Source organism: Morus notabilis, unplaced genomic scaffold (assembly GCF_000414095.1).
Source record: "Morus notabilis unplaced genomic scaffold, ASM41409v2 Scaffold271, whole genome shotgun sequence".
In the NCBI taxonomy this organism is placed as follows: Eukaryota; Viridiplantae; Streptophyta; class Magnoliopsida; order Rosales; family Moraceae; genus Morus; species Morus notabilis.
The window spans coordinates 225,647-240,490 of NW_010365721.1; the positions used below are offsets into that span (position 1 = coordinate 225,647).

At 36.2% G+C, this 14,844-nt stretch overlaps 2 protein-coding genes across 3 annotated transcripts; both read right to left on the reverse strand.

The window, feature by feature from the left end:
• Positions 1 to 3,132: 3,132 nt before the first annotated feature.
• On the reverse strand, positions 3,133 to 4,647 carry LOC21403649 (gibberellin 20 oxidase 1). Its single transcript, XM_010108444.1, has 3 exons — positions 4,094 to 4,647; positions 3,609 to 3,930; positions 3,133 to 3,396 (listed from the first exon to the last, which is right to left on the reverse strand). The coding sequence occupies exons 1-3, from the start codon at positions 4,645 to 4,647 to the stop codon at positions 3,133 to 3,135; spliced, it is 1,140 nt and encodes a 379-aa protein (XP_010106746.1).
• Positions 4,648 to 8,060: 3,413 nt separating this feature from the next.
• LOC21403650 (polygalacturonate 4-alpha-galacturonosyltransferase) lies at positions 8,061 to 13,971 on the reverse strand. Of its 2 annotated transcripts, none has more exons than XM_024172484.1 (11): positions 13,711 to 13,971; positions 13,448 to 13,611; positions 11,824 to 11,855; positions 11,557 to 11,616; positions 11,159 to 11,287; positions 10,977 to 11,040; positions 10,838 to 10,881; positions 10,317 to 10,651; positions 9,830 to 10,175; positions 8,843 to 9,430; positions 8,061 to 8,676 (listed from the first exon to the last, which is right to left on the reverse strand). In XM_024172484.1, exons 2-11 carry the CDS (start codon positions 13,596 to 13,598, stop codon positions 8,401 to 8,403), a joined length of 2,025 nt encoding a protein of 674 aa, XP_024028252.1. In that variant the 5' UTR covers positions 13,599 to 13,611; positions 13,711 to 13,971; the 3' UTR covers positions 8,061 to 8,400. The 2 variants fall into 2 exon arrangements, with proteins under 2 accessions (XP_024028252.1, XP_010106747.1); XM_010108445.2 differs by having other exon boundaries at positions 9,830 to 10,187.
• Between the last annotated feature and the right edge of the window lie 873 nt (positions 13,972 to 14,844).

Here is a 14,844-nt window from a genome sequence, read left to right on the forward strand (position 1 = left end):
GTAGAATCGACAGTGAATGAAGGCCTGTCAGGATCGCCACTCATCGTCACCAAAGGAATGTCCGCAAAGGAAGCGGAGCAAAGATGGACTCTACCTCCCTTGTAATAAGAGACATTCCCCAAAAGGTCGATGGTTCTGCTCGTCACAACGGTGCCATCATTGTCGTCCCCTTTAACCATACGGTCGATACTATCGGCATCCTCTCTAAGATCCGCCATGCACTCATCAATCTCCCTCATAATAGGACCATCGTCTGTCGAAGAAGACTATCTTGGGGGCTCGGCGGTTGAAGGAGGATCCAGCCTCACAAGAGATGCAAAAGATGGACCCTATCGACGACTATATTTTTTGGGAGCCATAATTCTGAAAAAGAAGAATTAAAGTTAGAACCCTATGAGTCGAGAGGGGAAAACGGGAAGGTCAACTAAGCAGATAGTCCTAAGAGTGATTATCTGAAGCCAAAACCTAAAGCTTAATATAGCGTGAGACGTCGAGCACTCATTATAAAGGTGAATGTTCAAAACGACCTGGAGCGTCGAACATTCAAACATATTGACGAGAGTTCAAAACAACCTAGAAACTCAGCAAAAACTCAGATTCCTAAGTTCCACAAATTTGCTCCAAAATTCAAGAGACCCGCTCAGAACAGTGCGAAAGCACCAAAAGGCAAGTTTTCTATTTCCTATTCTCCTATTCCTAACCATTTTCACGTGATAATCATCATGAGCTAGTACGGGAGGGAACCATAAATGAAAGATTTCCACATGCAACAAACACAGAAAAACAAGAGGGATTGTGAAGAAAAACTTACCGAAACATCGAGGGAGAGTGGAATCCGGAAGTTTGGTGAAGGAATTCTCGCAGAAGGAAGAGATTGAAGGTTTTGGATAAATTTTGGCAGAATCTCGGTGACTTTTCTGAATAAAATGATGGTCTCGCTCAGGAATCACTATTTATAAATGGAAGAAGTCTCGACCCTAGACCGTTGGATGAAATAACCGCTCATCTAATGGTTGAAATGAAGAGTCGTGATCCAACAACGAGAACCAAGGTGGGAAATTGAAGGGACGCAATCCGACGGTCCATATACACCCATTCAAAATAGAGAAGTGACGCTTGGCAGAAACGACTTGACTGACGCGACCGTTGCCCTGCTCGAAAAGCATCTTTTGTGTCAGAGTCATCATTGCCTAGAGAGCCTAAAAGTTGGAATCCTTCTCAAAGAAGCAAGCCCATGGGAGAAGAGTCAAAGCATACACCCTACTTAATCAAAGCTCGAGACACTCCAAAGGAATCCATCGACCTGGGGGGCAAATGTTGTAGGGTAAAATTCTAAACCCTGAGCTGGGTATTGAATAAGACCCACGCGTCATAATTAAGGGCATTAAATGATCAGAGACAGCTTTGTCTTAGTTGCCACGTCGGATGATAGTTCTCTTAGGAGTAGACCGCAAGTAAAGGGAGTGGCGTACAAAGGCGGTTGACCGTTTCGAGGAGTTGAGAACAACAGGAGGTCAACCGCACCAGCAGTTGTAAGCGAAGATGGCTCTGAGAGCACCTACGAAGTCGAGTCCACGCAAGACCTGCTATGAGATTTGTGATTTGTAATTAAAATATACAAAGTAAGTGAGGAAATCATACTGATTGACAGAAATCTCAATCTACCAAGGATATTATCCTAAAATGTGGGGAAAATATCCCCAAATAAAATAAGGAAAGTTGCAGAGACTACAGGGGATATATAATAAGAAGATGTCTAATTTAGAAGGAGAGAGTCTGCAATCTTTTGTAAAAAATAGTGAATTTTTCTCATCGTAATAGTGGACATAGCTCTTGAATTAAGGGTAAACCACTATAAATCTTTGTGTATTCTTACTGCTTAATTCCTCTTAATCGTGCTTTTTATCATCCAAATCGCGTAAACCGTTTTAAAATTTGATATATTTTTGTTGACAAATTTCTACCGTCAACACATATCATTGTTATTTAGTTATTAGTTATCTTCATATTATGCGTGACAAATGGGACATTAGGTTAAACAGTATAGCGTATCATATATATGGCATCAATATTGCAGTTGTATTAGGCGCTCTTTTAAAACTGTTAATTTAGTGTTTTAGGAACTTGTATTAGCCGTTTTTTACTTACATAATATGAGCATAACCATAATGCAATACTATAGCAAAAAGAATATATATAGAAAATAATATAAGGGATTCCAAAATTCTCACAAAAATTATTAGGCTAACATGAGAATTATGTGGTAAGAAATACCTAGTGGTAGGACATAGTAGTTGTATGTCATATCAAATCAGAATTATATTAGATTAATAAAGTATAACAATTTAATGGATCTGTGACATTTAGTTTATGTATTTAGAATCATGATTTAAAATCATTCTCGTTTTACGTGTATTTTTGTGAGAAAAAATACTGTAGAGAACCATGAATCATGATTCAAAATTAAAGACGAATATAGGAAACAAACGTCCCCTTAAAACTATATACTATTCATTGGAAAATTTTTTCTTACCCCACTAAAAGTAATTGTCCAACAAATTAATATTAGTAGTTACCCTGTGATTTTGTTTGGCTTACAGGTAAAAGAATGAATTAAATTAAATTAAGACGACTTTTAAACAGTATGTTACGAGGAGAAACGAGAATATCACGTGCATGACATTGATAAAGCATAATAGATTGCTTTGTGCTTTGGATTTAACACTTTTTTTAACCCAAAAAAAAAAACTCATTTTTCCTGTTAAAAGCTACTATAAATTTAATTTGAATTTCGGTTGTTACATAGAAAAACAAAAGAAAGTAGCCAAGAGAAGCAACAAAGGATTTGCTGGGATCAACAAAAACAGTGTTAGCTAATATATATTACTACTAATCCATGTCCTTGAATTTACACAAGCGAAATTGCAATTAAATTATAGCAGTTTTGGAGCCCATTAACCCTGTAACACATAACTCCAAATCGCTTATTTTCATTTACAATTTAATCAGCCTCTCTTCCTGGCTTTTCTGCCACTTTTTTCCTTTCCTCACTTTCTAAAGCCTACAAATGCAAACCAACAGATAACATTTAGTAAAAATCACTTTTTGGCTAGAGGAAAAAAAAAGGAAAGTTCAGTTGATATTTTGTGAAATCCATTCAGTGAAAGCATTGAGGGTTTTCATGTCTGCCCGGTAATGTTTTTGAGTAAATTCAAGCAGAGAAGACCATGTGAAATCAGGATACATCCTTGGAGTGTTTGGACTGACCAAACTTCTTGGTGGAATTATTAACTTATCCATCTTTGGTGAGAGAAAGAAAGCAAGAGATTTCCTCACTGTGTTGCTGTTTACCACTGCTCTATGCAAGCAACTCTTGTAAATCCCATTTGATAGAGCCTGCAAGTATTATTATTGAAAAGTAAAATCAAAATTTCGAGTTAATTATATGTGTCACATATATACCATAGCATATAACTTGACACAAATTACATGTCACGTATGTAGCAAAATGTTTTTATGTAAATGGGGGAGAGGATAGCTGGTATTAGAGAAGCTCAACACATCCCAACTAGGTTTACGAAAGAAGGCCTCTGCTGTTAGACACTTACCATGAAAGTGTCGCCAATGTTGACAACAAAAGCGTCCGGATTTGGACTTATGTTGTGCCATTTTTCGTCTACAAAAACTTGAAGGCCACCAACATGGTCCTGATGAAGGATTGTTAAGGAAGTCGGATCACAGTGCGGACCAGTCCCTAGTGTTTGATCTGGTTTTTGGCAAATTGGGTAGTAATTTAATCTCATAATCGAATCGTTTCCGCGGAAGAATTCTCTGAAAAACTCTCTGCCAACCCCTAGGCTCATTCCAAGTAATTCCATGATTCCAAGTGAAAGGTTGCTCATGACTTCACAGTATTCTTGGTAAACCTTCCTGATCACCAAAATAAGAAATGGTATAGCCATGAAAACCGAATAGAGGATACCCTTTAGCTCAATTAAGGTCTATAGCATATTTTTATTATTATTTAACATGATCACATCTTGATCATATACAAAAGAATTTCAGTTAATCAATATGCTTCTGTGTTTCTTACCCCAATTGTCTGAAATCTTCACCCATTACATTCACAAAGTAGTCCTCAACAATGTCTGGAAACTGCCCGCGGGCGCAGTATCTGAAAGAAAGGGTTTCCTTCCATGGAAGTTTGGTTGAGAACCTGCCGGTGAAACTGCTGGCATATCCACAGTGTTCACCAATTTTTCTCTGAGCCCTCTGCTTCTCTGAGAGTCTCATTCCGAAGAACAAGTCCATGTACTCGTGAGCTTTTGCGATGAGTTGGGAATCAATCCCATGATTGACAACAAGGAAAAAACCATGCTTTTTGCATGCCTCATTTACTTGTTGAATTGCATTGGAGATTGCCAAACTGTCTCCACTGAAGAAGCCCTTCAAATCAATGGGAGGGATCACAAGTTCTGGTGGTCCTGAGCATGGCTTTTCATGGTCGGGCCAAACGAATTCTGAGGGTATGTTTGATTGGTATTGAAGGATTGAAGCGTTAAAAACCAAAGGGTCTTCTTCATTGTGAGTCTTGGTTTTAGTCATCAATTGTAGAGGAGGTTCTGAACGAGGTATGATAATTGACATCTTCAACAATGCAAGGTTGTTTAGTTTTGTGTTAAGGAGGGAGAGAAATTTAGAGAGAGAACGTGTTTTTGTTTGTGTTTGTTTAGGAAGAAAATAGAGAAATGAAAGTTGGGTATTGATGAGTTTGAGAAGAGAGTTTAATAAGGTAGAGAGAGAAGAAAAGGCCAAGGCCCTTTTTTCATTGGGAAGGTCGGTATACAAATATGGGAATCTTATTGTTTTCCACTGTTGCGTCATTCCTCTAAGTCTAGCAGTGTTTTTGGTGTTGGTTTTTTATTTGTCCCCTATCTATGCTTCTTTCTAATTTCACTTGCTAAAATCAAGGAAAATTAACCACATACAACAGAAACTCCAGCTCTTCACTCAATCCAATTTTATTTTTTAAGAAAACATAACTAATAATTAAAAGAATGTGAAAGAAACCACCTTGATTTGAGTATAAGCAAGAGCAGTTGCAGAATAATTTATTGAGATTAAAAAAGAAAAGGAAAACAAAACAAAAAAGAAAAGAGTTTAAAAAGGAGTCTAAGAGAAAGAAGGTTCTCCTCCTCGGATGCCATTTGCCAGCAACCAGAATCTTCAAAGATACGTTGGGTCTAGTTCACCTATTAGGTATAACTTTGTTTTATTTCTTCTGCCGCATATATCTACATATATATATATATATATATATATATATATGCATGTGATATATACATACTGCTCAAACCATGTTTCCAAAATTCTAGATGGCTAAGATCTAGCTGGATCAAATAAATAAATGGGAAAGACACACACACACAAATATATATATATACATATATATATATATATATGAGAAGTATGCTACTGCTTAGTGAGGCATCAGGCAGCTCTTAAGCTTACATGGACATGATAAAATTCCTAGTCTCCGAGTCCCAATCTTGGTCTTTTGTGGGTATCTAAAAGGTGGGAACTGCCCTTAGGAGTCAGAACCGTGTTTTTGCTGAGGAAGAAATGTAAAGAAAAATGTTTCATTGATTTAGGAATGGGAACAAAAGGGGAAAGAAGTGACCGAGGGACGCATTTTGGCCCTAGCAACTTCGTTTTAAGACCTTTCAAAGCTCCCATTCTGTTCCCATATTTTCTACTTTTTTAGCCCCTCTATTACAGCATCTTTCTAAAAGTAAAAAACTTGGGACTTGGGAGAATTTGTAGACAGGACAACCCAATGGTAAAAAGTTTACTCTCTTTCTATCTCAGCCAGGAAAATAATGGTAAAAAAATCAGAAATCTTACCCGACATAGGGGAAAAAATAAAAGAAAAAGGAAAAATACAGACAGATTACAATTTACAGGTGAAGATGAGGCAGGATATTCTTTTGTGATCTTTTAATAGTAATAGTCCATAGAAACCAATACGGTGGTTAAGTGGTGGTGGGATAGATTCTACTTTCCAGAGGGGGATGAACATGTTAAGCCTTTTGCTGTTGGAATGGTTTTGGGAGACTAACATGAAATTTGGAGCCCCATCAAATCTGTCTTGAGCCTTGTAATTCTAGCATCTTTTAATTATTCTGGCTATCTGTCATTAACTTTAATGTTGATCACACCCCAAAGGACTAATGTATGGATGTGAGAAACGCACGCCTTACCTCCATAATTAAATATACTTATATACTCAAAATCCAAATTTTGGCCAAATCTTGTGCTTGTCTTGATCATAAACAGAAACACCATTACCTTTTATTTTCCTTGGATCCAAAAAAGAATTCAGTTTATACGTATGACTGCCAAAGTATTCGAGAAAGTATCCACTCAAGTATTCTTTAATTAGAAACTCTAAAGAGGCCAACTCACTCACGAATTTCCGGATCATATTTGCCTATTTTATTCATTCACATAACAAAGAGAGAGGGAGTGAAATCAATACACTAGTTCAATCCAGTAACAATCAAAATCATCTATTTAATTTATAAAAAGAAAAAAAAAATGTGTCATATCTGACTTGGTAAGTAAATTCTAGCCCTGGAATCACAATAAGAGTAAAATATAGTTGTTAATGTTAATCTAGCAGTTATAAATGAGCATAGTTTGCAAATTTCATTTACAACTTCTGATCGGACTTTTACATTTTTGTCTTGTTTATAAACTTTTGAAATTTACAATCCAATATACACTACCAAACCAATGCCATAAAAAGTTTTGCTAAGGTTGAACAGCAATATGATTTTAACTCAAATATGTTACCACTTTTAACTTGGTATCATAAGCTTCTATTTTGTGAATGATTGCAATCTGGGAAAAATATCCACCTGAATGACCACAACAACAACATAAAGTTTTAAAGTCAATTTGTCAAAATCTTCCCTTTCAGAATCCATTAATCAGTGGGGTTCTGACATTTTCTCCAACATAACTTTGTGGAGCAGACAAATCACATTTTTAAAGCTCTTTTGCAAAAAGCCAATTGATTTTATTGCTAGAGAGGCTGAATGTCAATTCATCGAGAAATGCTCAACCACCATACTCTTGCACTTGTGGTCAATCAATTGACATACATGTTGCTTAAGGGATGTTTACTTTAGTCATCCATCAAAAGTTCCCCAAAAAAAAAAAAAAAAAAAAAAAAAAAAGAGTCGATTTATTATTCTGTGTCTCAATCTGAAGATTTTACAACACCAATAGTCCAATATACCTGTCATTTATCAAATCTGTTTAAAACGGTAATCACGTACAACTTGACTGACAGTTTCTTCCTCTTTAATACACGTAAAGTCTATACAAGGACATAAGAAGATCTATAACAAAACTTCCAAAACAGGTAAAAGGAAATTCCTGAAAGGCAAACGCACTGGACATAACCAGTGAAAAATCTGGTAATCCAGGGGGAAAAAAAAAATGAAATAGACTGGCAAAAAGAATCAGTTAAAGTCCTATGCTCTCGATAGGATTCATTGCATGAGCAAAAAGGATTCTCTACTGAGCCCAAATGAAAACCCAGTCCACAATTTAATAATGGGCCTCAAGCCTGGTATGGTTTTCAGTTTTTTGTACGTAGAATTTGACATTGTACCCTTCTTTTCTTTTTTTCCTTTGGTCAAGAAATCTATTACGTTAAAAAATAAAATAAAATAATAAAAAAATAAATTCTAACGTATAAATGAGCTTATGCTTGTGAACCTAATAAGACACGTGAAAATTTTCAGCAACCTTAACGTTAAACAATAAATCCCGGCATCAATGTTTAATATTAATAATTCGTAAATATATTATACAACTTATTTCACAATACTTCTTTCCAATTAAAGATCACGTCTAGAATAGTTGCATCATATATTCAGCAGATTTTTAATTGCAGAGAATACTGTTATAACGAAACGATTCTACTGCGAAATTCATCTAAATAGACAAGAAAAAGGAACATACAAGTTGCATTTGCAGTGAGAAAGTTGTTCAAAGAATATGGCAACTGATATCAATTCATATTACCAAGTGTCCGAAACCAAATAGCTTTTTGAGCTTTTACAGGTCAACAAGGCAAAGAATCTGTAGTTACCTTGTCCTAATGGGTGAGTAGTACTAACAAATCGAATGAATCACAAAGAAGAATAAACAATGTGGAGAAAAGAAGGAAAAATTGGGGGAAAATGAAAACATACAGTAAGTGAAACCCATCATACCTTCTCCTCAAACAAACTAGAGTGCCTATAATATGGCTTGAGATGCCGAGTGAGAGAGAAAAATAGAGCATTTTACCATATTATGATGAGCGCCATTAAAGGCTTATTTATTTCATTCACTTAGCTTGCAGTTGCGAAGGTAGGGATGATCATACTTAATGTACTTGGTCCAGTATGGTCGATACTTTGTCATTGCCAACTCCAGCCATGGTTTCATGTTACCATTGTAGTGTATCACTGCTGCATTGTCAATCTCTGACCGATCAACACTTGGATTGTAACCCAAACCAAGAACGTGCCATGACTTTGCAAGTGGATGTGTCAAGCCGTAGAATGTGATAAGCCCTGGTGGTAATGTTCCGAGCTTCCAAAGTGCCCTATCTTCGTTCTGCATATGAAAACAGCAAATGAGAAGGAAATACAAAAATACACTGGAAAGGATAGATAGATAGTTCCAAGAGAAATGGCAGACTACCACATGTTTCTCTCGTTTTTTATGCGAACAATTAGTAACTTGGGAAAGGGAAGAAAAAAAAAAAGTTGAGAAAACTCACCATGTTCTGCCACTTGTGATATATGCCAGTGATATCCTTTTTTTTCCACTCCTTGAGATCAAAGATGTTCATCCCGTACGCCCATCCACATGCATTTGGATCGAAGTTTCTTGCAATATGAGGATTCGTGAAGTTTAAGTACTTGTCAAATCGGTGGAAGCTCTCACCACAGGTTTCCACAGCACCATTTACTTTTCCATGAAGATCTACAGACCACAACCCAGTCAGGTCTTTGTGGACAACAATGTCATCATCAAGAAACAGGATCTTATCCAACTTGGGATAAACCTGTGGGAGATAAAACCTCAGATGGTTAAGCATAGAGAGATACTTCGGGTTCCTGTACTTGAGATTTGAAGCACCAGATGCAAGTGTTGTGGGATGGCCAGCCTTAAAATAATACTCTTTCATCGCAGCAGATTCAAGCTGCCGTAGAACTGGGCAGTATGATGAGTTCAGCCACTTAAATTCATCAACATTTTCAACATGAATGGTGGCTTTTCCAGGAGGATTCGAAAGAAACCACATGTTCATAGCTCCAAAATTGAGTTTATCGGTAACAAGATGGAATACGTGTTTTGAAGGATCCTACAAGTCAAACAAGATCCATATTCAAGTCAATCTATATAACAAATCAAGTTTCATGAGAAAAATACTACATATTCTCAATTGTAATACACAGGTGGGGAACAGTAACAATTCACAAGCGGTCTGACCCTTAGGTCAAAAGCATGGTTTTCAATCACTTTACACGTGCATATTTCCTATGAGTAGTGTCCACCATAACAATGGGCCCACTTATGGAAAAAAAGTGGCTCATAATAAACAGATTTAAGCACCCAACATCAATAGTCTCCAGTTTATTAGGGGGGGGGGGGGGGGGGGGGAGTCAACACAAAGGATGGGCGGACGGTTGGGGGGGGGGGAGGGGGGGATAGCAAAAAACATATGCAACTTGAAAATCTATTGTGGTGTAAGAAAATTAACCTTCGCATTCATCACAGTTGAGTTGACAACAACCGATGCAGCCAAGACATTGTCTGAGAAAAGTGCATAGTGGTACAGATTTGGATTTTCTAAATTCTCCCTTCTAGGGAACTTTCTTTTCTCAGGAGGAAGGAGATAGTAATCAATGGTTAGGCGCATAGACAAACAGTGGATGCCATTTGGAATTGTCTTAGCAGCTAACTGACTCAGGAATGTGCTCTGCTTTTTCAAGCTCCTAACTTGTTCATCTGCAGATTGAAGCATTGCTCTAAGCTTCCCCGTCACCAATTTACAATCATACAGTTGCTCTCTTGCTTTCGATAGAAGGTGGCCCATAGCCCTTAATCTTTGAGGTGCACTAGAAGCAAATTAGGCCATCAAATAAGGTAAAGAGTTTTACAAATGATTAGTTTTAGTAAGGTTTTCAGTTCTAACTATCAGTTCTGAGAAGGTAAAAAGGCAGATGTACAAGATGTTATCCACTTACCTTTGATGTAAATCAGCATCAGCACTAGCCTCTCCTAAGGCACGCTGGCTCTCTTTGAGGTGAGTCTGTAGTTCTTGAAACAAGTCGAGCTTGCCCTTCATCTTTGCAATACTTAAATAAACTCTTGCCATTATTATTTGGTCCCGCATCAAGCGTACAGTAGAATCAGAATTCTCGTTCTCATTCTCTTTCCTCCAAATGCTGTATTTTCCAAGAACAGCAGTGTCAACAGATTTGGATCGCTCAATGGCTGCGTTTTCAAGTTTTAAAATTGCCTCGTCATCCTGTTGTACCAAGTCGGATGCCCGCTTTTCGCGTCTCTTCTCTCTCAATTGCTGCAGAAATGATTGAATAAACAAAGATAAAAACTCCAACAAATGCACATAACTGCTAAAACCAGGATGGACAGAAAAAAAAACATAACAATAATTTAATATTTCCTTTCTGTGTTGGAAATCATAAAGGAGACATTTTTGACCATGGAAGGGTATAAAGATCAGTGCACCAAGTATGATTATTACCCTTCGGGCTAGTTTTGCAGGTGAGTCCATTTGACTGTGATCATCTGAACAAGATAACAAAATCAGAAAGAAGGTAATAAGGTGTCATTGACTTAGAGATGAAAAAATTATAACAAAAAAGAAAAAAAGAAATTGCCACCTGAAGCGTCATTCCCTCTGACTTTAGGTGTTTCTTGTCTAACATCTGGAGTTGTTTGGTTCATCTTTGTGCACAAATAACAATAACAAACAATGCACAAAAAACAATAACAAACAAGTCAGGAATTCTGGAAAAAAAAAAAAAAATTTGAGATAGCCAAGCAGAAGCAAGAGCGTCGCAACCTCAGAATTAGTAATAACAGAAGAATCCACCCCAACAACTTTCCATGAAGCTGACAAATTATTTTTTCTAAAAGAATCAAGGCTATAAGGTCCCATGTCATTTGTGCTGGCTATGATTACATCAATGACCTGCATTGCAATCAATTTACCCTCTAGTAAGAAAATTAAATGAACAGAAAATTATTAACTTAGAGGACGTTTGGAAGGGAGATTCATGCCATGATTCGAATCATGGTTCGTGGCTCGTTACAGTATTTTCTCTCACAAAAAACATACGTAAAACGAGAATGGTTCTTAATCATAGTTCTGAATCCATGAACCAAACGTCCCCTTAAAGTCTTAATTTAGACATGCTTTGCAATCATGAATATTTTGCAGCTCGAAAAAGATGCACTTACCTCTTTTGAGAAAATAGATTTTATATGTTGCATTGCCAGCCTCTCTCTCCAAGCCGCACCCTGCACCATTCAATGTTGGAAAAGAATAAATAGAAAGAATGTGAACTAAAAGTACTTTCATACATGCATACATATGTACCTTACATGAAGATGGGCAACATATAGTACAAGCAAAGAGGATAAACACGCATACATATACATACCTCAAATGAATATAAGCAAAACTATACAATATACACAAAAAGGAAGATGCAAGCATTTAATTACCTGTTTCCCAGGGCCAGGTAAATCATTATCATCTGCGTCAACATGAATAATCAGTATTATAAAATGAAGAAAATTTGTGCAACATGCATGTAGTGTATGCAATCAAGAAATCATACAAAGACTAATTCACAAAAGGTAGACGCAATAATTGGATTTATCACCTTAGTCCTTACTGGAAATGTCGACTCAGCAGGACCTAAGTAAAACGCAAGTAAATTCCAATATATATAGGTTACTGGTGGTTTGACCACATAGATATTCAAGATATGAGCCCCAAACATGCTCTGAGCTTACGTCTATAGCATAATGGCAACCCTAAAAATGTTCTTCAATACAAAATCCTCTCTGTGGAGACCAAAGATGCTATAATGACAATTTCTTATGCCAATCTTCTCAAAGATTGACAAAAAGAATCCAGTTTGATGATTATGTAATTGAATGATTTATTAGCACATATATATGAACCTAAGCTAGACACAAAGAGTAGAATTTTATGCATGCTTGTCGTCTGAAAATAAATAAATAAATAAAACTTCAAAAACACTTTGGAATGTAATGAAGGATCAAAGTAATCACAGATGCGCCAAATAACGCAATATTGAATCATTTAACATAAGCGTAGAAGAACAATTTCATTGCAATTGCATATAACCCCTGAAGCGTCACCACATTGTTGATGGGCTATTGAATTGTAAACAAGTTGCAAAAAGACAAGGGGCAACTTGTCACAATTTACGAACGTGCACAAGCAATCAACAAACCAAAAGGCTTGCTGCCCAGATTCCAATCGACCAAAAACATAAACTTGAATAAAGATGCAAAATTTCAGTAGTCAAATCAACTCCAGCAATAAAGGTGACAGCAGCAGCACGTAGGAAGAGCAATGTGATTTGACTCTTACAAAAAAAATTCAGAGGCAAACTTAGAAAGAATACAAAGGAAATTTCATTGGGATGTGGGAAAACGCTAAATCAACAATTCAGACCTAATTCATTTCACTTATTAGAGTTTTTAATTTTAATTTTTCTACAGTTAAAAAGTTTTTATAAAAAATCACATCTAATTTTTTTTACTATAATAAAAAATTCTCACATAAAATCGCGTCTAAGCTCAAATTAAAACCTCCAATAACAAGGCTTCAAATGGCTCGCAGGCCAAAATTTCCAAAAAATGAAAAATAAAATAAGCTCGCCAAGTTTCCGTGTCAAATCAACCCCAGTGACAGGGGTATAATCATGAAGAAATTCAGAGGCGTATCCAGCAACTCCGACTAAAATCCACCATGAAACTTCGACATGAACTCAATATCACCACGATATACGTAATGCATTTTCTTTATCCTCAACTGGGAAAAATACCACTAGCAAATTCAACTAATTAGGATTAAATCACTTCCAGAAATACGAAAGTAATCAAGAAATTCTCTTTTCTTGCTTGAGCAAAGAGAAATGCAACTGAAAAGCAACAAAGCAACTTCCGAAATGCGAAAACCTCTTGTAATTAGCAAGAAAAGAAGATTACTCCAGAACAAAGATGCGCATAATTGAGATCTATAAATCTACCATAATAATTACAAAAAGAAAGATTTGACAAAAGAAATCAAGGAAAGGCGAGGAAAACTGACGAGAAGAGGTGTAGAAGCCACGGCCGACGAAGAAAATCAAGGGCGCGAGAAGCAGCGAGAATAGAACAGCAATGGCGAGAGGGAACCGAGATCTGCCACCGCCTCGCGGCCTGTGGACGCCGGCGCTGGGCGGTCCCCGCTTCGAAGCCATTGCCGATCGGAATCTGCAACAACCCAAGTATTCCAGGCTCACAGAGAGGGAGAGAGAGAGAATATTCGAGAAAACAAGAGAATTCTAGAGAGAGATTGATGAGAAGATTTACCTTCACAGAGAGATGTGAGTTCAGGAATGGAGAGAGGAATGCTAGTGGAAATCGAAGTCCATGTGAGACTCTTCGGAGGACAATGCGGAGAGTGATGAGAGAGAGTAAGCGGAGATTGGAGTGTCAGCGAAGAATTAGTTTCCTCTGTGTGTGTGATTTCAACTCCCCACTGTGCCCCAAAAATCTGAGTTTTCCAGAGGGAGAGAGAGAAGAGCGATCTTCTCTTTTTTCTTTTTTTAATTTTCGGGGATTTCCCTTTCAACCATCTCTTTCCTTTCTTCTGTAAATCGGTGTATTTTATGTTTATATTTGTTTTTGTTTTTGTTTTTCGATTTTTGGGATATTTTCACTAATAAGGGTCCTATTATTGCGTTTTAACAGTTGTCTATTACCCGACAGAGTATAGCAGCACGGCCGGGCGGAAAAACAAATCTGAAAAATAATAATATTAAAACGGAAAACCCATCTTTGGATAATAAATATTCTATATTTTTTTGACAAAGTATATTTCTATATATAATAAATACTCTTTTTATATTTTTATTCTCATAAATTAGAAATTATTTTAAAAGGGAGAAAAAAATAAATTGTTGTTAACAAGGTACTCAATTCAAAATTATTTATATTCAGCAAAAAAACAAGAACTTTTTTTTTTAAATCTAAAAAGAAGAATTTGTTTAGTAGTTTTTGTTTAGAACACATTTACAAAGTAGAGAAGTGTATTGTTATCTTTAAAAACAAAAAGTACTCAATACGATTTTTTTGAAATGATACCAATTTGTTTAGTTTTTGTTTACAAATTAGAGAAGTGTAGTTCTATTTTTAGAAACAAATTCATTTAAGGAAATATACAATTTTAAGGGAAATTTTCATTCCAAAATTAACGGGTGCGTTTGGAATTGGTTCCAAAACGTTTTTATTTTCTGTACGAAAATGAAAATGAAAACGTTTTTAGTTTCATTTTTGAATTATTTCTAAAAATGCGTTTGGTAGTTTTATTTAGAGATTGATTTCAGTTTTAAAAAAAACTGAAACTGCGTTTGGTGGTTTAATTTTTGAAAACATGTAATAATATATTAAATAAATAATATTATTAAATATATTAAATAAATAATATATTAAATATATTAAATA